Genomic DNA, 22,443 nt, shown 5'->3' on the forward strand with positions numbered 1-22,443 from the left:
TACATGTGTGCAAATAACACATGCGCACGCGCACACACACACACTCACGTACATGTGTGCAAATAACACACGCGCACACACACACGTACATGTGTGCAAATAACACATGCGCACGCGCACACACACACACATACATGTGTGCAAATAACACACGCGCACACACACATACGTACATGTGTGCAAATAACACATGCGCACGCGCACACACACGTACATGTGTGCAAATAACACATGCGCACGCGCATACACACACACAAAACTAGGCGCCAGGGTGACTGGTCGTCACAAAGTGGGGTTGATTGCAGCTTACACATTTGGCGGTGCCTCACTCGTAACACCATACAGACCGGTAGGATTTCAGCTGTCAAGTAAACATTGCCCCAAGAGCATTCCATCCATTCATTGATGATTTTAAAAGCGATGTTTTTTTGTTGTTTCGATTCGGTATCAATGGAGGTGGGGTGGGTGGAGGGAATATCTACAACACCTTTTAGACCTCTCTGTGAAAATATATTTTCGTCAACTTTTGTTTAAAGTACAACTCATTATTGTTATTGTTTAAATTGCATCCAGCCATAGCCCCTTTTCTGGTGTTCACGGGAAGTGCACCCTACTTAACACGTCACAAACACGGGTAATGAAATTTAAAGGGGATTGGCAATAGGGTAGGGCACATTAAAGTGAGCAGTTTTTTGTTCAATCGGGGCCTATTTGTGTTTACATTTTTCTGCCTGCATAGCTCACATGCTGAATGCATTAGAAAAGGCTGCAGGGCAGCTGTTGGACCTCGGCGCTTGGTACAGTATTGGCATCGCCAATAGAAACACTTAGATTCTCTGAAGTCCAAACTCATTTCATAGTGCCGTTCTGACGTTTAACGTGGCAAAATGTGCTCTTGCAGACCGTCAGCTGGAAAATGTAAAAAAAATGTTAAACTTCCACTCCGTGACATACTCTGGGTGGGTGTTTCCCTAATTTTCACAGTTACTCAAGAGCTGAATTCGACGTTTGTTAAACGTGCCCATTGCTTCTGTGTTTTCTTTGTTGACCTCCCACCACACATTAGTCATACTTTTGCAGAGTGAACATCGTGGCTGTTGCAGTGTGTTGATAAGAAAAAAGGTTTGTTGTTAACATAATATTAAATATTTTGTTACAACTCTTTTGCTCTTGCTATCCATTTCCTGTGGGTAGTTTAGCCAACTTTGTTGCAACATTTGTTTAAAAACAACAACATACATTTCATGTAAAAAAAAACGAATAGAACTTTGCACTTGTCACCCAAGGCATAGATATGATAGCTGTCTGTGTATTTATTGATAATTTGTTTAAACATTTGCCATGCATTATACGTTTCAGATATTTAAAGCAAATTCCAATTTACAGATATCTAAAATTTGTAAAATTTTCTGAAATTTTGTCATTCTGAAAGTTGGCATCACTTTCTAATACAAATCCATAGGCTGCATTCAGCTGACCTCGCTCTTTCCACACTTCTGAAATTCTTAGTGTAACCTTTAGCCCTGGGAATTAACGGCGATGGCAGACAGGTGTTCCAAACACGACGGAGAGTAATTACCATAGCATGCCAAGAAAATAGCAACATTGCCTAAAAAGAGAACATTTTGTGCGAATTGAAGGTCTTTGTATTTGCAAGTTTAACTTTTCTTTCCATTGGGACTACAATGCTGTATTGTTTTTTTTATTTTTAATGCTTCTTTTAATTTTCTCACCAGTTGATGGGTAGCTAGTCTCATCTTTGTAACAAATTGGTGGCTTGTGCTTAATTTGCGGTCTCATCTGCCTGATGTGATCTTTGTAGTGGCTTAATTTTTGTGGTGGGGGGGGGGTTAGAATGCAGCAGGTCAATGCCGTAAGTTCATTCAGAGTTATGTTTGATCCCCTGGTGGACTTTACCATGTGTCAACATTCCAGTGCTTTTTCATGTTGAACCAAATAAACTTAGAAGATCCTGTTCTGAACTTGAACCTATAGGCTTAATGCTGTCATACGGGGCACAGAGTGGACCCGACTACTGTGGCAGTTACATATCTGAAATGCTGCAGCCTGCAGGAAAAAGTCTTATAATTTATTTTAATCTGTTAAAATATTGCTTAATCTTCACACCTGCATGAAATTGCTGACCGCAAACTTTTACATTAAAGCATCAGACAAAGGAGCTCTTTTTAAATCAAATGTGCAGGACATGTTCCCACATGTTCACAGAGGCAAGACAAATCATGATCATTCCTTAGACTCCAAAGAATGATCGTACATTTTTTTCCCTGTGTGCCTCGAGAGTGGGACATTTCACGGAAAGAAAACAAGGCTCAGCCGCATTTATGTAGGTCAGGTATTTAAAGTGGTCCGTTGCCAGCAATATTATATAATTTCTATCCAAGCAAAGTCATGAACATACATTGTCGGGACCAAGTTTGAGCGAAATCCTTGACGGGACTTGCATTTGTGACTAGGGTAGGCGCCCTTGCTAATTCTTCGCGGCGTCTCTTCGTTTTGGCGTGGCAGACGGCGACCGACAGCTCCTCGGCATCCAGTCGCAGGGAGCCACCACCGCCGAGGCCCGTCGAGCCGTGCCGGGGCCGCTGTCTGGTGCGGCCCGCGCACGAGGACTACCGCCATATGGTGCAGCTGCCTTCGGAGCGCGTTGTGCAGGTCCGTCTCAACTGTTGCTCACCCAGTCCTCCTCCTGCACTGGGCGCCGCGGTGGCGAGATGTTAACTACCTCGCCTGGTATGCGGGAGGGTCGTGGGTTCGATCCAGACCCTAACGCCTGCTGCTATATATTTGGAATTTGCGGGTTCGCTCTCCTCGTGGTCGCATGGATTTTTCTCCGGGTCCTCTGGTTTTCACAAAAATTTAGAATCGATGTGTTTAGAGTATTTGGCTCCTTAAAATTTGCACGTGATAAGCCACTTCGTTGAGCTGTCATTTGTGGCCAGGTCGCTTCTGAAAAAAAGCTATATAGCTTAGTGGGCCTTGCCTGATAAAATAAAAAATAGTTTAGTTGATATGGTGTGTCCTTGAAATATACCATGTACCCGTAAATTAAAATATTTGAAGCACACTCCCCCGAAGCTCAGTTTTGCGAAGCGATGCTGACTTGTTGCGTTGGCTGAAATCTCCGTGCTGTGCAGAAACGTCACGTGCCAGGCAGTTCCAGTTTAGTCACTCCTTTTGCATTGGATCGCATGTTTCCCGAATTGCCTTGTGGTATTTGTTGAATTCAGTCGTGGTTTTTTTCCTTAACCTTTACAATTGCATGTACCATTTCAAGCTGTAAATTGACTAAATGTCTTCATGGAAATAATGGGGTTCTTCAGGAGGAGGACTTCTTCACAATCATGGCTATCGCCTGCTAATGAAGCTGGTTGTGATCACCAGCGAAATGTTGTACTCTAATTATAAATGTTGTGTGGGTTTACTCTCCAGCACACCGGTGTGCTGAAGTAGTGGCTATTTGGCACGTTTTGTGTACGTGACAAACCCTACGAGTTGGCGGTGTCAGGTGGTGGTGGGTTTAATGACACGTTTATATATTTACGCGATCTAACCCAAAAAACCTTCATTATGGATAAAATGCTTGGGGACCCCACCGCTAAATTAGCCATGTTATGTGGCTGTGACATGCGGCATGTGGTTTCTTTTGAAGACCCTCAAAAGTCAGCTTCTCAAGTGTTTTTTTAATACCGGAATGCTGGGCTTAGATTAACGCCCCCTAAAGTTTTCATTCAGTCCCCACTTGGTTTTATGACTCGTCGTACCCTTCATTCCAACCGCGACCGGATGAACATCGGTGGCATTGTTGAGCCATTCGCAGCTGGGGAGGTGTGGACGTGCAAAGATGTTTACCTTTCGATTTAAAGCTTTCGTGACTGCAGGGATTCATCTTCTTGGTTCTTTCGGCAAAGTCACGTAGAGGGGAAATAATAATGCGTTGTGGTCGAAACGTCGTGAGAATTGTGTTTTATTATGTTGTATTTTTATTATTTCATTATTTCCCTTCTACGCTACATTAAAGAGAGAGGTGTTCGAGTTGTCCGTGAGCAATTTTACATTTGTTCAGGCTTCATTGTTGACAAGCGTAGCCATTCCCTTTCCACTGTTTGATGAAGGCCTCCGCAGGCCAGTGGAATTCCTCATGCTCTCATAAAACCACAATGCACTTCACTCCTGCACAAGACCTCGTCTCGCAATGCCATCTTTGCGGCGGTTGTCCTTCCCAGCGTGTTCTCTCTTGAATAATACCATTCTGTCACGCAAACTCCAGTCATCCTTGCAGCGGCTTTTTACTCAACCATCGAACAAAAGATCGTTACTGCATCGCTCGCATTCAGATACGCTTCTGTGGCTGTCTGGAATGCTCTTTTGATATTAGGAAGCCACTGGAGGCTATGCACTGTGACATCTAGATTGAAAACTCATTTTGTACAACTGCTTTTTGTGTTTAGTTTGTTGTCTTCCCCCGCACCTCTGATTTAGCATGGTTGGCTACATACTGTGTAAAAGAAGTTCAGCATACTGTCTTATCCATCGGCCATTATTCCTTCTCGTGATAGGTCCTTACCCAAGCCCACTCGTTGACGGCTAATGTATCCGACTTGTGTGTCTTCTCCGATCCATCTGTTTCTCTCTCTGTCTCCGAGTGCAATTCCAGGCATGCATCTCCCCACGCTTCTCTGCATGTTTTTTCAGCTTTTGCTCTTTTTGTCAGTGTCTGCATTTGTGGTCCATGTCATAGCAGGTAATATGCATTGATTAAAAACTTTCTTTTACAGGCACAAGGATGTGCTGCTTTTCATGATGACATTCAGTTTTCCAAAGACGCTAAACTCTGCTCTTGTTCACCTTCATCTTTATTTATTTATCTCGTAAAAAAAAATCCTAAATCCTCATTCAGCAATTTCTCTAGTTTCACATTTTATGCTGCGTTTTCTTCTAACGGAGTCCTTCCAACAATTATTTACTTTTGTTCAGCGACCTCTTGTTATGCATGACGAACATATAAACGCAGATATTCAACACAATGTATATTTCTGAACGTGTTGCACAGAAACTATTTGCTAATATTGTCAGCTTTATACGCACGAAACAATCTTTATACACTTGAACATTTGTGCGATGTATATGTAATAACGCTCTAATTATGGCAATGTAAGATTCCTCTGATTGAAAGTACAACTGGGAAATGGTGCCAGTTGCCTCTGGCATGTTCAGAATGGTAGAACTTAAAGAGGGAAACGGCTGGCCCTAATAGCTTGTAAGTTATTTCACCTGGAAAAGGAAAGGGGGCTTGCGCATTGTCAGTAAACGTTCTCGGAAGAGCGGCCACATGCACGGTCTCACGGGGGGTTACTTGGTAAACAGGGTGACAGGTTTGACTAATCCGAGTGCACCTGCAAAAAACCACTGTACTGGGGCACGTCCGTTGTCCTTGGCAGTCTTTTTTTATTTATAAAACCTGCTGCGTACGTTTAGTAATCTCCCTTTGCTTATTCGGAAGCTGCACGCCGTTGTCATTTCCAATCTGTAAAAGATGCACGGGGCTTCTCCTAACAAACGCCAACCATTGTTAGATTTCTTGTTTGGAAAACGGAATAAACACACGGTTTAATAATTAACGTTGTTTGATGCTGAAGGAAATGACCATTTTCCTCCTGTGTATGCTGATGTTTAGTTTTGTAAACCAAACCTATTTTCCAGAGTGCGTCTGTGACGACCATTTCCTGTGGACCCGCTCGGAACACTAATGTATTTTGCATGTGTGCAAGCACATTGTATACGCTCCATGCATTTGGTTTGCCACCTGCTGGGAACTTTCAGAAATTACGTTGATAAAGCTGCAATCTTTTGAACAGGAAATTCAATCAACTTTAGATAGAATGAGAACTTTTCATATTAGATTCAGAAGGGTCTTTAAACACATTGCATTCTCTCGCGTTTATTCTTTCCATCAAAAAAATTGCCTTACACGGCTTGGTCTACAAATGAAAAATCACTCGTTCCTCACGTCTCAGGATTTACAGTCCACACATTCCCCGAGGCAGGTTTCAAACGGTGCACATCTCGTGTCTGTTGTACGCATTCAAATGAAAAACGTCTTCCGTGGCCTGTGTGGGTGTGCCACGGTTAATTCACATTGCCTTTCCTGCCTTTGTCTGTTTATCCTCTTCGCCATTGCCCGTGAGAGCAGAAGGTAGTCAGCTTCGACGAGAGTGACCTCATCGAGAGGATCAATCCCCTGGAGGAGCGCTGGTTGCGAAGCGGCTACGAGGACTACCGCCACACCGCCATGTGCCGCCGCGAACTCGACGCCGACGCCGGCGCCGGCTCCTACGTCACCTTTGACAAGTCGCCCTCCGCTGCCGACCACCACCACCACAAGAAGCACGAGTACACGTACCCCTACGTCGACGCTTACCGCCTCGAGAACAAGCTCCGGGTGGTGCGCAGCCAGCCGCGGCGGGGCCACCGCTGGGACCCGGGGGAGCCGAGCGGCGAGCGCGCTCGCTGCATCTACTGCGGCGAGCTCTTCGACCCGTCGCGGCCGGGACGGGCGCGCCGTTGCGCCGACGCACCCGACCGCGCCCGCGTTTGCGTGGAGCGTGCCAGCTGCCTGTGGCTGGCCGAGACGGTGCTCTACCACTGCATGTCGGACCCAGAGGGGGACTTCTCGGACCCGTGCTCGTGCGATGGAGATGGCGATGGGCGTGTCTGCCAGCGCTGGTTTGTGCTGGCCGGCCTGTCCCTGCTCGCGCCCTGTATGTGCTGCTACCTGCCGCTGAGGGGCTGCTACAGTTGCGGGGTGGCATGTGGTTGCTGTGGAGGCAAGCACAGGGCAGTGATTTAATAGAGCGGCTCGGGGAGAGAGAGACAAACGTTTTTTTTTTTTTGCGGAATGTCTGGCTCCACCTTCTGCAAAGCCCTTGGGGGGAATTAAATCGGGATGAATACAAAAACTACCCGTGTGGATTGAAACTACGGACTAGGCCTCTCGACCCCAACTTTAACTGGACCTGTATGTGTGAACAAACGTCGCCTTAGTCATTATTGCGAAGCGCCACGTCACATGGCAGAAGATGAAAGGGACATTTGATTGGGTTTACAAATCATTAATGTTGACTTGTCGCTGATTAAAAAAAACTCAACCAGTTTATCCCAATTTAGGGGATTCAACATAGTAACATCAGACACTTGTATGAACCGAGTTTGATTTGAATCGTTATGATGAAGAAAGCAAAATCTTGTGGCCTTTTTAATGTTGATGTGTGCTTGAAATTGTGAGATAATCAATCCTGGTAGTACTATAATATTGGAACAGTGTACTGCACTTTACGTCTTTAATGGTAATGTTGAACACGTCAACCGGTTGTTCTTGACCTGAAAAATAAAACAGTATTAAAATTACAATTGTCCTTATAAAAACCATGGAGAATTTAAGTACATTTTTGTTTCTATCATTGTCAAAGCTGGGCATCTTTAAACTAAATGACGTAACTTTTCATTAAGGTTGTATCTTGATAGTGAAAATGTAATTGTTAATGCTTGATGACTTTGCAATATCTTGATGTTGAGAAAAACAACTAAAGATGCCATTTAAAGGCAAGTTGCACATCAAGTATTACGTGCGTGTTGCTCAGAACATCAATCATGAATAATAATTATATTGGGACTAATATGTAATAAAAATTTATTGAATTTTTATAACCTTTAAGAAAGTTACAGGAACTGATTTTCTGTTTCTCTCTCTGTTCACCTTTCATTGCGGGGAAGAGAAAAAAAAACAACACTAATCAGCTTATTAAGCGTCAAGAACCATACATGCCATGACGCGTCATCCACCAATGAATGTTGCGGAAGGCGGCACACAACTCTGGTTTCAACATTTGGCTTTTTTGAGGTGCGCAGACGTGTGAACCTGGCGATGCACGTTTTGAGGCTGTGCGCATGCCACAGCAGTCCACGGTCGAGCAGCCGTGGGTGGTGTGGTGGCATAGAATGAGGCCAGTGGTGCCGCGCTTCAAGTGGTGCTTTGTTCAAAGTCCGTCCCAGAAACAAAAATATGGCTTGTTTACAAAAGTGCGTACAGCTAGGGTTTCCACTTTTGTTATTTAAACACTCAAAGCTTGACTTGAACGCCACCAACAAAAACAATATCACTTAATGTGTTTCTAAAAAAAATTCCTTTTTTACATAGTTGCTATAAAAACATGAGCAGAAAAAAAGTCCAATAGTTTCCATAGAAATTAGAGGTATTAATAAAATGTATGATATTTTTAGCTGCGCTGGCATATGTAACTTGTACAACACTTTAACTTCGATGAAGTGCCATTCCCTGCATTCTGAGGTTCATGTTTTCTTTTATATAATTATTGGCAAAATAAATTACAATTGCCATTAGTCGTAAGTATTGTTAACTCATAACCTCCTCGTACACCAAGCACAGCTGTCTGTTGCGGTTTATTCCACTTGATATGTGTACGCATGAAACTGAATGCCTTTGTTCATCTGTGCTGTGTGAGTTAATGAATATGATTTTGCATGTAATGAAGCTGTACATTCTTTTTTCAGGGACTGTAAATACGATTATTACTTTGGTTTTATTTTTCTATACACAAACTGTCTTATAAATCTAGTAGCAGCTGGACTACATTTAAGTCTTTTGTTGTTAATGAATATGCTTTTGTTAATCTTGCAAACACTTAATATCATTTTTATTGCTGTACATTATAATAGTGTTTCATATTCCACATTGTTTTGTTACATATGGAAACTGGTATGTATATTAAAGACTTAGGTTAAGGTCTGAAAACATTTATAATGCCACATGTTTTGCTTTGTTGATTATATATTTACGTGTATGCTTTTGTAGTTGTACATTGGAATATTAATAAGTAATTAATATTATTCTATTATTCCCAGTGATCCTACGGGTTTTTTGAAAATGGATATTCCAATCAGTGGCATCAAAGGCCTTGTACACACGTTTGTTTATATTTAACCATTATTATTTTTTACCAACTTGTATGCAACACGTTTCTTTTTAAAAGGGTTTACTGAAAACTTCATGTCCATACTGTGGGTGTCTTTATTCGTGACATTTTATAAAATTGACAATCTATGAGCGTCGGCTATGGTTAACATGTGTTGATGCCAACTACCCAAAGTGAGGCAAAACCATCATTTTAAAAAATAAAACTGAACTACTATAAGGCAGATGTTTTCAGTAGCAGGCTCGACGTGTGTGCACAGGTGGATTGAGCGGCCTTAATATGCTTAGAAAATGTTTAAAAGCATTTACGTGTGTACGATGCCAGATTAATCCTGAATGGCTTCTGTTTATAAGCAATGCCATATTCGGGTTGTTTTATTTAAATCCATTCCATCATACAAAAATCAAGTAATGCAAGTAAAAATGTTTTGGTTATTATAACCACTTATTTAACTACCTTATTTGTTTATGTATATGGTTTATTTCACAGTGGTACAATTTGCATTTCATTGCATTGGGTGCAGGCTCAAACTATTGTAACTGCTTGAATTCACTCCAATTTGGCAGCTTGTGAAACACTCGGTGGGTGGTGCATCCCTACACGTGTGCATGTCTGCTCAAGCGTTCTCTCTCCATTCAACTGCTTGGCTTTCGGCGATGTGGCTAAACCGTGTCCCGCAAGAACCGAGTAGCAGGCGCTCACCAATGAGTTTCAAGACACTTTTGTGCTTTGCTATATTCTGCAGACAACATTTTTGCGTGCAGGTGCAGTCAAAATGAGGAACTTCATCGGGTTACTAATTTAGTAAAATGCATGCTTTTCTGTTATTTACTTGCAGCTAAAATCTTTTTTCAAACTGACCAATACCATACTTGAATACGAGCCGAGTCACCTTTTTGGAATTGGACAGAGGCATTGCGTCTTATCTTCCAAGTTTCCTCGGTTTAATGGCTATGGTTCGAGCAGGATGTTAATAACCAACCTTGCATATTTAAGCTTTGCCAAAGTTCACAGTCTGGCCACCAGCTTTGGGATGTTATTACCAGTCGGCAGGTCAACGCATGGGCGGGTGATACCATTATTAAAGGTTGAATAAATAAAACGGAATAGTACACTAACTTTTTAAACGTTTTGACACGTGTCATTTTATGCTTTCCCCAAAAGAGTTGCTATGTCAATTGGGTGGGCCTAGTTGTGATTTTACCGAAAGTTAATGTGTGCTAGGCTGCCACGTTGGAGTGAATGTTAGGAACATAGCATTTGGTTCTCAGTATACCCCGACACCATATTGGTACGCATTTTGTAGTGTTATTGTTCTGCATCATTGCACACATTAACATATAATGCAAAGAAAACCCCACTAGTTTTGGCTTTTTATTTCCTATTAAGATTCATGAGATAAAAATCATAAACTTGTTGAACTTTACTCTTTGCAATATTGGTAGTTGAGATTACATTTTTAGAAATAAATTAAAACCGACATGAATTGATGTAAATGCATACAAAACAAAGCCTTACATTTTCGGGTTAATGTCTGTCGATCATCTGCTTTGAGATGGTTAGGTGGCTTGTCAATTAGACTTTGATAACTTGTTAATATTCAAGAAAGCATTTGACTTTGTATGCAGCTCTCGTATCCAAAGTTGTTTTCACCATTTTCCAAATTTAACCCGTTCGGAATGCCCGAAATTATCTTCAACTCGAAGCATTTTTTTTTCGTTGTACTAAAATATATTGCGGTAAGAGTACTGTACGCCAAAACAAAACATTTCATTCAGAGGAATTCAATGTTTGTGGATACTTTCTCTGGCACTTTGTTTAACTGGTCTGATCTAATGTGATGTCGGAAACATTTTAAAGAGGCAAAGCGGTTGAATATTGTTTTTGTGGAAATTAAAATTATTTTACTTTGGTAAAATGAACAACAGTGGCCTCTTACATTTTTTAATTAAAATTGTTCTCGCTCTAGTTTCTTCCAGCCATTACTACTTTATTTAGGGATCGGATTTATTGGCTTTAACTGAGGATTTCTCTTTGCCAAAATGTAGTGTTTCTAAGTCCTCTTGTTATTTGGTTCGGTCTAAAGCGAGGTGACCACTGTCAGTGTCAGACATTGTTTACGCCATTACCATGATTTTATAAAACATAAACTATTTTACGTGTAATAAAAGCAACGAAAAAAAATTCCTTTAGAGCATGGAAATATTAATGTCAACGCCTGTAAACAATTGTTGAATTTGGCCAATCGCACTTGGTGAGTTAAAGGGAAAAAATCCGAACACTTTGCAACATGAAAAATGTTCCTGAATAATGGTACACTATAAAGTGTTTAATACCGCTGCATATTAAGCACAGGAGAGTTCATTCTATATGAATCCGTACATTTTTGTCGATATGAAGGTACACTTGTCCTGTTTATTTGCATTTGTAACATTATTTCCGAGTCATGTAATTGGCTATATTTTAAGAAAATATATTTACTTGAACACAGTTTTGATTTAATGTTAAGGTTTTTCGTTGTAAACTCAAGTATACTTTTTATGTTTGGTCGTGCTTGTTCCACTATTCCTAAATGACATTCTGATTTACCTTTGCATTTCTTGTAGCTATGGTATATGACTTTAATTTTAAAAGTACGGTATAGTAAAGCACTTTTATCTGTAGCATTAAGTTAATTATTTTCTATGCTACACTATATTAAGCTCACAGAACATGCTCTGCAGATAGAAAGGTGCTGATATGTAAATGCATTTGCTTGCCATATAGGCAGCATTTCATTGAAAGAAAGAATATTCTTGCAGGTCACAGGTTGAGTCATTGTGAATTGTCTACATTTTCGTCCAGAAATACGTGTTACTGTCTAGTATAATGCCTTGCTGTCAGTGCCATTGCTAAAATAAATGAATAATTAGTATTTGAGTTGCCTAATACTACATATTACAACTTGGTCAACAGCCATGGTCAAGCCACTGCTGGATGAAGGCCCTCCCAAGTCATTGCCATCTTTTATGTTCTTGTGATGCTATTATCTCGCTTTTGCACGAGCGCTAATCTCATCGCTTCATCTCTGTTGCTCATCTTCCTGGGTGTCCTCTCTTTTGGCTTTCATTCCACCACCAGTCTCCTCTTAGCCATCATTCCTTCTAACCGATGTGTGCTACCCAAGATCACTTTTCTTACCAGTCGGTGTCTTAATTTACATTTGTTCTGTGATTAAATGTTTTCCTCATTCTGTGTTTTTTTTAATTCCCAGCATGCATCTCTCCATGCATTTTTGTATACATATTTTAGTTTCATCTACTTTGTCAGTTTCCAATTTTCCAATCTGTGTCATATCGGGCAATATCAACCGATTGAAAATGCTCCTTTTTAGGCACATTGCTGTATTGATTTTCATTATTAAATTCAATTTAACCTGCTCTTGCTCACCTCTTTATTTTATAATCGAATCCCTGCCCATCTTTATTGATTGCCAAAGACGTGTATATACATACATACACCATTGTGTTTTCCAGTAGTGGTCCTCCAACGATTGATTTTGTTCATTGAACTTGTACGTGCCATTTTGCTATGCTTTAATTTATTTAGCCCAGACTTTGCAACATTTAAGTTTATAAATTATCTCCTGTAGTTAATTTCTCTTGGTTGTAATACCTATGCCATCTGCAAATCTGATGGTTAATACTTTCTCCATTTATATTCATTTCTTTATCCAATTCATTTTCTGGAGGGAAAAAAGGTTACGTCACTGAATAGCCTTGGTGAGAGATCTGCTTGCTGCAATCCTCCTGATTTGTATGTTGTTGTTTTTTCAATCTCAGAGTAGCTGTTCCACCATACAGTGTTTTTTCTTCTTTCATTTATATATTAGTAAAGACTTGATTTGTGAGAGCTTAGATGACCCATTTGCCACTGAATGAAATAAAATGTTATAGTCTGCAATATCCAGGCGTAATGGCGGTCCCATTGCAAACAATATTTATTATTTGAGTTTCCATATTACAATAACATTACGAAGACCATGTAAGCCACAGTAAAATACATATGGTAAGAATTTCAGTAATTACTGCATTTGTTGGTAAATATCTACATTTATATCCTTTCCCCGACCTACAATTAGCATGGTTGGCTATACAGAGGGCGTTATATACAACGGAGATTTACTTACGACAGAGGGCAATCAACCGTCGAGGGTTAGTGATTAATTGATCCGTAGGAGCGATATAGATTGTCATCTCAGGAATTACTGAGGACCTAGTCAGTGCTTCATCCAGCAGTAGATAGATTTGAGGTTTCTGCAGCCTCGATTACCATTAATATTCTCACTTTATTCAGATATGACTGAATAACCAAATAAAGTTAGAATAGACAAGTTCTTATGATGAATGACCATACACTTTAATTCTCCAGTGCATACATTCATTCGAGTTCTCGTTAAATACGCGTGACAGACACTATTTATGAAGTTAAAACAGCAACAAGTGTTTTTTGAATTTAACATGTAGGCTTTCACAACCAATGTTAATCATTGATTGTGATTAATTAATTTTGCGTCGGATCTTGCAAGTACAGTGCAAATGTCTTGTTCACGCTCCTCCGCACGAGTCAAATAAAATCACGTTAACAAAAAGTTCAATATTATTTTACAATAAAGGTATGCGTTGTGGATTGTTCTTCAACGTATCGTGTGCTGTAGCAATAAAAACGCGCTCGTTCACGTGGTAACTGTATTTGCCTGTTGGGTGGAGGGTACAATACACACATTGACATTGTACTCGCGTGATCTGACGAAAATGTTCAATTACGAATCAAGTTTCGATTTAAAGCTTTCGTGACTGCAGGGATTGATATTCTTGTTTTTTTCCGTAAAGTCACGTCGAGGGGAAATAATAAAATAATAAAAATAAAACAATAAAAGTATCACGACGTTTCGATTGCAACACAAGCAATCATCATCAGGTGTGAAAACCACAGCAAGAAATTTTGGGAAAAAATTTTAAGGAAAAAAACGCCACTTTTTCCAAATGTTATTTCCCTTCCACGTGACTTTACCGAATGAACCAAGAATACGAATCAAGTGTTTTGCTTTTAATCAGTTTTGCATTCGTGACTTTCACGGCAAGCGACATCGTAGGCAAGACTACAAGCATGACTGCGAAAAAAAGGTATCTTCAAGTTTAAGTCGACATTGCAGATTCAGATCAGTTTTGCAAATAGTAAATTGTGTTTTTGCTGCCTCTCGGTCACATTTCAGTGTGGTTTAAAATTATTAGAAATGCCGAATGGGATAACTGGAGACCATCCCTGAATAGAGGAATTCCCTCGATTTACGAATGCGGGGTGCCATGCACGTGGAGGCGTAGAAGTGACGGTACAACGATGGAGTTTTCTTCACTGCCCTCTGCTGCCCAACCATGAAGCCCCAATTCCGCGAGCCCAATATGATAAATCGATTTGTGACTCTTAGGTTTTTTCGGTAAAGCCACGTAGGTAAAAATAAAAAAATAAAATAATAAATGAAAATAAATCAATTAAATCACGACGTTTCGGAGGCAACACAAGTCTCCGTCTTCAGGTGGGACAGTCAGCTAAAATCTAGAACTCGATTTAAGACTCCGTGATCAACTCAAGCAATGCAGCAGCGGCAGCAGAGTCAATTAGCGAGTACCTATGAAGGCCAGCACCACTCTCGACCGCCCTTGTCTCTCCAGGTACTCATTTGAGGTGGAGTCGACCTCGTGATGGCTCAAAGACCAGTTCAGATAATCGTCGCTGGTATTGGCCGTGAGCGGGAATTGAACTGGGTTGGTTATTGCAGTGCGCTAGCCGCTACAACTACCGCTCACTCAACAACAACAGCAGCTGCCATTCGCCACGAGGTGGCGGTGACGTCTTCACGCGCACGTGCCAGGCCAGGTGCACGTTGAGGCCACGTAAAGTGTCGAAAGCTCGTTGACAGGTCAAGCGAAACATACCCAGGTGCCATGGGTTCACTGAGATGACTGGCAAATGCACCCAACTGCTGTGCCAACTTTTTCTGTATGTTAATCGCCCGGCGTTCCGCTCGTTGTTGTGAGCGTCACTCTGCCCTCCGTTGTTGTTGCTGGAGGGCGACTGCCTCTAACTGCCCAGCAGCATCCTTCACGAGCCTCCTCCTCCACAGAGGCCGATCTTGACACCGCTGGTGCCGGTCATCGGCAAGTCCACTCAGCTCCACAGCCTCCCGTACCGCATCAGCGATCTCATCTCTTCTCGAGCCCGTGCAGTGCCCGTTTTGGTCCCCCTCTATCCGGCCCTACAGAAACTGCTTGGGCAATGCGGTGGCTGGGCAATAGCGCTCCTCAAAAGGCTGCTGTGTCCATACATTCATAATCAACGTTTTTGGGTTTAGATCGCGTTATTTATAAATGTGTCGTAACCCTCCACCACCCGACACGGCCAATCAGTAAAAATGTGTCACGTTGACAAAAGACAAATAGTTCACTGCTTTAGCCCACCGGTGTGTCCGCTGGTAATTGTATCCAGCATCATCGGGCAATTCGCCAATTGCCCGATGATGCTGGATGCAATTACCAGCGAAACGTCGTACTCAAATTGTAAATGTTGTGGCAATTGGCGAATTGCCCGATGATGCTGGATGCAATTACCAGCGAAACGTCGTACTCAAATTGTAAATGTTGTGGCTTCAACACACCGGTGGGCTAAAGCAGTGAACTATTTGTCTTTTGTCAACGTGACACATTTTTACTGATTGGCCGTGTCGGGTGGTGGAGGGTTACGACACATTTATAAATAACGCGATCTAAACCCAAAAACGTTGATTATGAATAACATTGGTCGCGAAAGCCTACGTGTTAAACTGTGTCCATACATGTCCACCAGAGGGCATGTGCCTCGCTGTGACTTTCGCCTTATTCTTGGGTCTTTCGGTAGAGTCACGTAGATAGGTTAAAAGAAAATAACCAAATTAACAAAATAAAATTTAGTTATTTTCATTTATTATTATTATTTTTTTTATTATTTTTTTACCTACGTGACTTTACCGAAAAAACCTAACAGTACGACGTTTCGATCGCAACACCAGCGATCGCCATCAGGAGAGAAAAAGAGAGAGGAAAGCTGCTGAGGCAGGCTGTTTTAAAGGTTTGAAATGGGTGCTTTGTGGCCGCACATTTTAACGCCTCGGTGGGCACAGCGTGGATCTGAGTTGCCGTCCACACGGCGTCTCCCGCGCGAGCAACATCCCCGTAGACAATGGGCAATGCGTGCGTGGCTTGTAACAGCAAATCAAAAGCCATGTGGCGTGCGTGAAAAACCTAAGAACCGTGAAGGATTGCGTGATGAACGACAATTCTCGCGCCCCCTTCGCCCGCAGTGATTCTATAAATTGGGCTTGAATGTCATCGATATATATTCGTTTTTGCATCTTTTTTTTAACTGCTCCGGTTCACAAAATTGTGAAGGAAACATCAATAATCCATCGCTGGAATGGAATCGATACTGGAAGTCGTCTCTGGAGCAATCGAATCGAGGGCGGGGAGGGGGGTCACGTGACCGCGGAACCACGCAGCCCCGCCCTCACAAGACCGGAAGTGACGCGACGTCACGCGCGCGGACTTCCGGTTATACAGCGGCAAATCGTCGGCACTTACGCTCGGCGAAGTTGAAGTTGGAACGACCGCAGGACATTTCACAATGGTACGATGTTTGCAAACGCTTGCCTCTTCGCTTGACCGAAGGCGTCTGACTCTCGCCAATGATTGTCGTGTGCTTGCCACGCGCGCTCCGTCGCCTTGCGAGTTGAGGCCTCGAGGCGCAGCCTGCCTTGCCTGGTTTCTCCGCCGCCCTCGGCGCCGCCACGACGGGCAGCGAGAAGCAGCCGAAGCTCTAGGCGTGGGCGTGACCGCCCGGTGTCTTGAGATTTCACCGGATAAAAAAGGGGCTGTTTTATGTTATTAAATGTGGGGGAAAGCATGTTGATTGTATGGGCTCTCGTGAACCCCACCTACCATTTGTATGTTTAAGATGCGTGATACTGTTATAGCGGCATCGTTTATGCAGAGAATCCTTACTGATTCTCAAGTGTCTGGGGACTGTCCTGCTACACTCGAATGGTTTTTCGCCAATTCCAAAACGACGACTATATAAACCGCGTGATTGCTGTTCAAGTCAAGGGACTATGTTGCAGCGGTGCACACACACACACGTACACATGCAAGAGCACCACATGAGTCGTTACCGCTACCAGCGAACGTGAATAGGCGCGTTCTCTGGTAGCCACTGACGTGTTGAAGGATTTACTACACAGTCGTTAAGAGATTGCGCCTTCAAATGCATTAACAGCGCCAACCCATTTAGTTTTGTTCGTTATTTTAGTGGATTTTTCTTTTACAGCTGTATTGGAATTTGCCTAAAATGAAATTTTGTCATTTCAATCACCATTTTTGCCTGAGGTTGAATGGCTGACAGGTTAGAAGTTACGATCACACGGAAGTGTTATATTTCTTTTCATATTCAGCATACAATGAAAATACATTTTCAAGAAAACCACTTTATGAAAACCAAGTCAACCCTTTTTCAAATTCTTTATTTAAAGCAATGCAAACCAGTGATTTTAAATTATTTTAGTGGATTTTTCTTTTACAGCTGTATTGGAATTTGCCTAAAATGAAATTTTGTCATTTCAATCACTATTTTTGCCTGAGGTTGAATGGCTGACAGTCATACACTAACGACCCATCGATTAATATGTATTCTTTTGGTCGCGCTAATACTTTGTACGCTTAGATTATTGTACAGGTTCACGTGCATACTGTATGTTCACGTGACTTTTGCATCGGGTACATTTATCGAAATGAATGTTGCATCAACATTGACCTGACAGTCGCTTTCGAATAGCAAGAGGGACGTATTGTTGCATGGCTGCCAGTGTCAGGCATTTTTGGGGTTTCAACGCTCTATAACGCGGTGGTCTGGTCATTGTAAACTTTGCAATTAGCAGTTTTAAACTGTTCATCTGTCAACTTAAAGTCCCTAAATGGAGGTTTAGCAAGTGCATCCATGGTTGAAAATCTTCCCTCGTATGAGTGGTCAGGTTTTCTTAAGGTACGCTGACTTTTCCTTCGGATGATAAACACTTTAAAATCAACAGGTCAAAAACCCCAATGCAGAACCCTCCTGAAAGTCTACCTTTAAGTATAGAAATGGCTACTTGCATTGTTAAGTTGTCTGAATTAGAAATACTCTGATTTTAAACGATATAAATGCATTTACTCGTATATGAAATGTAACATTTTACCATCATCCAGAAAACCCCTTTCGGCGGTGAGCTTAACAACGAACATATTACCCTTTGTCTCCACAGATTCGCTTCATTTTGATTCAGAACCGAGCAGGCAAGACGCGCTTGGCAAAGTGGTACATGCAGTTTGATGATGACGAAAAGCAGAAGCTGATTGAGGAGGTGCACGCGGTGGTGACAGTGCGCGACGCCAAGCACACCAACTTTGTTGAGGTGACAGACCAGCAACACAACTCTTCATCTCTGTATTAGACAGACGATGCTCCTGTATTGGTTCATAGAGCACTGTGTGACCTGAGCCACTGTTACAATGATTTAGTTTTGTTTGAAAATGTAAACTTTTTTGTTTAAATTTAACAGCGATGTAATTTTCACCGGTAAAATCGTATTTGTTTTACATTTGTGCTTTATTGTGCATATTTGGGAGTTCATTAACATGAGGGTTATATTAATAAAAAATGTAGTTTGCAGATGTTTTCCAATCCAATGCTGGATGAAGGAATGTTTGGCGATTATAACCATGCTGGTTAGTGCAGAATTTTTTTGGAGCTCGGTGAATGAGCTCATGCATACTGATTTGTACAGCATAGCTATTCTAGGACATTATAACATTGTTATGCCTTTTCTGTCTTTAACAGTTTCGTAACTTCAAGATTGTTTACCGTCGCTATGCTGGTCTCTACTTCTGTATATGTGTGGATGTAAATGACAACAATTTGGCTTACTTGGAAGCCATACACAATTTTGTGGAGGTATGTTTTTTTGTCACGCTGAAAACATCCAAATTATTATGCAGTTTGCCTTTTTTATGTATTTTATTGTGCTGTAGATGGAAATCTCACTCGTTTATAATAACACGATCCTTTTTATTTCAGGTGCTGAATGAATATTTTCATAATGTATGTGAATTGGACCTTGTTTTCAATTTCTACAAGGTATGTGTACTTTTAATTGTTTCACACTGTTTTTTTTATTTTGTTTATGATTGTTTAACATCAGTTCTTGTCTGAGTGAACGAGAACAGCCTTTTTAAAACATTAAAAAAATGAACATTTTGTAAAAACAAATGCATGAGATTGTGCTTTAAAGTATCCCACTTCCCACTGGCAACCATGGTTGTATCTGCCCTTTGTGCATACTCACATACTCACACACACACTCTGTTGGGTCATAAACATTTCACTCTCTGGAGTGTATTAAAAACACGCGTTGCCAAAAACAAATTTTTGGCTTGAAAATTGCAGAAAATTGGAAAATATATCCCATGGGATTTACTCATAAAAGTTTTTGTTTCTTGCTCAGTAGTGTTGTCCCTGCATTTATTGAGTTTTGATGATGTGGAAAATTATAGGATACTAAAGAGCAGCCAGCCAAGTGCCCCCCCCCCACCCACCCCCATTCCAGTATTGTCCTTGTGTCTTTAGTTTCCCCGCGAGATCTCCACCCCCATTGTATTCGAGCTTGTCCACTTCCCCCTTGTAATTTTGTTGCCGCTGTTCCGCTGCAGGTATACACGGTGGTGGATGAGATGTTCCTTGCCGGGGAGATAAGGGAGACGAGCCAGACGAAGGTGCTCAAGCAGCTGCTGATGTTGCAGTCACTGGAGTAAAGACCAGTGCCCGGCATAAGTTTACCTTCCTCGCGTGTAACATCACAGAAGGCAAATGTCGGGACAGCATTTACATATATATATAAATAACCCGCTATTGTGTTCAGGAGTCGAGGTAATGGTTTCCCCACAGTTTAGATTGATTTCAGCAAGGATGATATGATCGGTGCATAGTTGAATAATCGAGCTGCAGTTGTGATGTTCACGTGAATCGTCTGCTTTATTGAACGGTGACGTGTTGAAGCGTCACAATTACCTCAATTCCCGATTGCAAGGAAAATTGTAGCACCGTAAGCTGTGTATGAATATTAGCTGGAATATTATATAGCTTACACATTTTTTTGTTACAAATTGTAAAATTGTGTGTGTGTTTCACCAACGAAGGTGACTTTACGCTTATAAACGTTCCTTCAGCGCAACTGTACATGTTAAATCATTAAGCTGATGTGAAGGTTTCAGCAGTGCATAGTTGATGATACAGCACACACGTAGGCATCATGTTAACGCGATGAGTGGTAGTTGGCCAAAGGAGTGAATGCCCATGTCCAGAAAAAAAATCTGAGGCAGCGCTGCAGATATGCAGGATTAACACCCCAAGCAGCTATCTAAGCTTGAAGCAGATTCTCATCCTTTGTTCAGCAATAGACCTATTGCAGTCACCGTTAACTAAACAAACAAAAAATACTGATGGATTAAACTTCAGCGTAACTTGGCTGAGCTCAGACCTGGTGTGGTATATTTTGTAAACATTAATCGGATCATGGATGGTTTTGGAATTCGCTGTGCACATGGTGAAGGAATGCTCTCAGCTAGCCGAGTTATCAAAAGGGGAGTCACCAGATATATTTCCATGGCGTCGCCTGTTGGACCTTTATTGATAGAGATGTCACTGCTGTCGGTAGAAAGTTACTAAAGTGCTACCTGTTTTGACGTGATTGACTCCTTTCCCCGCAATTGGAATATAATTGGTGGCACAATTGTAAAAAGTAGGATAGCGTTTAGGTTAGAAGTTACGATCACACGGAAGTGTTATATTTCTTTTCATATTCAGCATACAATGAAAATACATTTTCAAGAAAACCACTTTATGAAAATCAAGTCAACCCTTTTTCAAATTCTTTATTTAAAGCAATGCAAACCAGTGATTTTAAATTAATTTTCAAAAATACAATTGCTGTATTACTGCTGTGATTTATCACTGATTGCTGCGTTGGTTTAAAAGAGACTTTGTAAAGAAAATAGTGTATCTTGTAAATGTAACTATTTAAACTGGAATCACACCCTTGCACTTAAGCATACCGTATAGAAACGCTTAAATTCCTCGTACAGTCTGTTGACATTTTTTTTGAAACCTGCCATACTGGGTTGTTAATTTGTGAATGTGCTTAACAAAATATAAAGTTATGTTTTCAAGCAGTCAATTATGTTTCCATTAATTTCTGACGTGAGGAAACCATTCCACAAATGCCGACAACATGGCTAATGAAATTCACTAAATAGTAATACATGTCTGTAAATGTTCTGAATGTCAAAAAAGTGACCAATTTGTATTTAACTTTAAGTATTGATTTACCGAATATATGGCATTTAGTGTTACTGATAGAAAAACCTGTAATGCACCGTTAATTTTAGTTTTATAAACCTTATTGCATGCAAGTTCTCCTTACCTTTGAGAGACAAATTATCAACATATCCTTTTTAAATCAACAGTGTATGATGGTGATGTTTTTGATTAATGAAATAATTGGAGTGGATGTGGTAATTGTTTAATGTAACTAAATGTACTCTGTCTTTTACCATTTCAACATCTGTGGACTTAAAACGTATTAAAAAAATGTACGTACGCACTTTTCTGTGTCTGTGTTATTCACTGTGGTGTGGAAATTTATCTTAGTTTTTCAACTTCTAACAAAAATATGTATGTACTTTAGGATTCACATCAACATATTTCATTGAACTTAACGATAGTGTTTGTGCAAATTATTATTTTGTTTCTTTTTTTAACCGTAAGACAGCTTAAATGAGAAGACAAATCCCAAGTTTACTGCTTACATGCCCCTCATATTTCTGGTAAGTGACCTCAACACAAGTTACAAGTGACCATGAAGCATTGTAAAAAAAAATAAGGAAGTGTAACATGTATTGTCGTTTAATAGCAAACGGGTATTTTGCAATACGTCAGCATTTGCATGGACAGAATGGACAAAATCCCAATAGTACAATAGCGGGAAATGGTCTGCATTTCCTGCGACGTTTATTGTACAAGCCCCAAAGTACTGGCAGCTCGAATTCCCATTGTTCTTTTATTGTGCATTTCTCAAAGAAACCCACACTAATATACTTTTGGGGGAAAAAATACCCCCCATGTGAAAGGTCAAATGTAATAAGCCGTTGTGTTTACAACTATTGTGGGTAACGTTACGTTAATCTACGGATCTGTTGCGTAATTAATTTATGTAAAAAAACGTTTAAAAAATCCGTTGCATGGATTTAATGGTTCACGATAATGTCAAAACATCCTT

General features: G+C 41.0%; 2 protein-coding genes across 4 annotated transcripts in view; both read left to right on the forward strand.

The window, feature by feature from the left end:
• LOC144941808 (sprouty-related, EVH1 domain-containing protein 2-like) overlaps positions 1 to 13,722 on the forward strand; it is a 34,851-nt gene extending 21,129 nt beyond the window's left edge. For all 3 annotated transcript variants that reach the window (XM_078868268.1, XM_078868269.1, XM_078868270.1), the window contains exons 5-6: positions 2,527 to 2,673; positions 6,212 to 13,722. In XM_078868268.1, coding sequence (XP_078724394.1) covers positions 2,527 to 2,673; positions 6,212 to 6,868 — 804 coding nt within the window. In that variant the 3' untranslated portion in view covers positions 6,869 to 13,722. The remainder of the gene's footprint in view (positions 1 to 2,526; positions 2,674 to 6,211) is intronic.
• A 2,871-nt stretch (positions 13,723 to 16,593) lies between these two features.
• AP2S1 (adaptor related protein complex 2 subunit sigma 1) lies at positions 16,594 to 21,768 on the forward strand. Its single transcript, XM_078868271.1, has 5 exons — positions 16,594 to 16,709; positions 18,376 to 18,525; positions 18,951 to 19,064; positions 19,188 to 19,247; positions 19,820 to 21,768. Exons 1-5 carry the CDS (start codon positions 16,707 to 16,709, stop codon positions 19,919 to 19,921), a joined length of 429 nt encoding a protein of 142 aa, XP_078724397.1. The 5' UTR covers positions 16,594 to 16,706; the 3' UTR covers positions 19,922 to 21,768.
• The last annotated feature ends 675 nt before the right edge of the window (positions 21,769 to 22,443 follow it).

This window comes from Lampetra fluviatilis, chromosome 25 (assembly GCF_964198595.1).
Source record: "Lampetra fluviatilis chromosome 25, kcLamFluv1.1, whole genome shotgun sequence".
In the NCBI taxonomy this organism is placed as follows: domain Eukaryota; kingdom Metazoa; phylum Chordata; class Hyperoartia; order Petromyzontiformes; family Petromyzontidae; genus Lampetra; species Lampetra fluviatilis.

What these genes read in the sequence shown, in the direction of transcription:
- AP2S1 (XM_078868271.1), top strand. An exon ending in CCATACACAATTTTGTGGAG is followed by an intron (nt 19,065 to 19,187) that starts GTATGTTTTTTT and finishes TTTTTATTTCAG; the next exon opens with GTGCTGAATGAATATTTTCA. An exon ending in TTGTTTTCAATTTCTACAAG is followed by an intron (nt 19,248 to 19,819) that starts GTATGTGTACTT and finishes GTTCCGCTGCAG; the next exon opens with GTATACACGGTGGTGGATGA.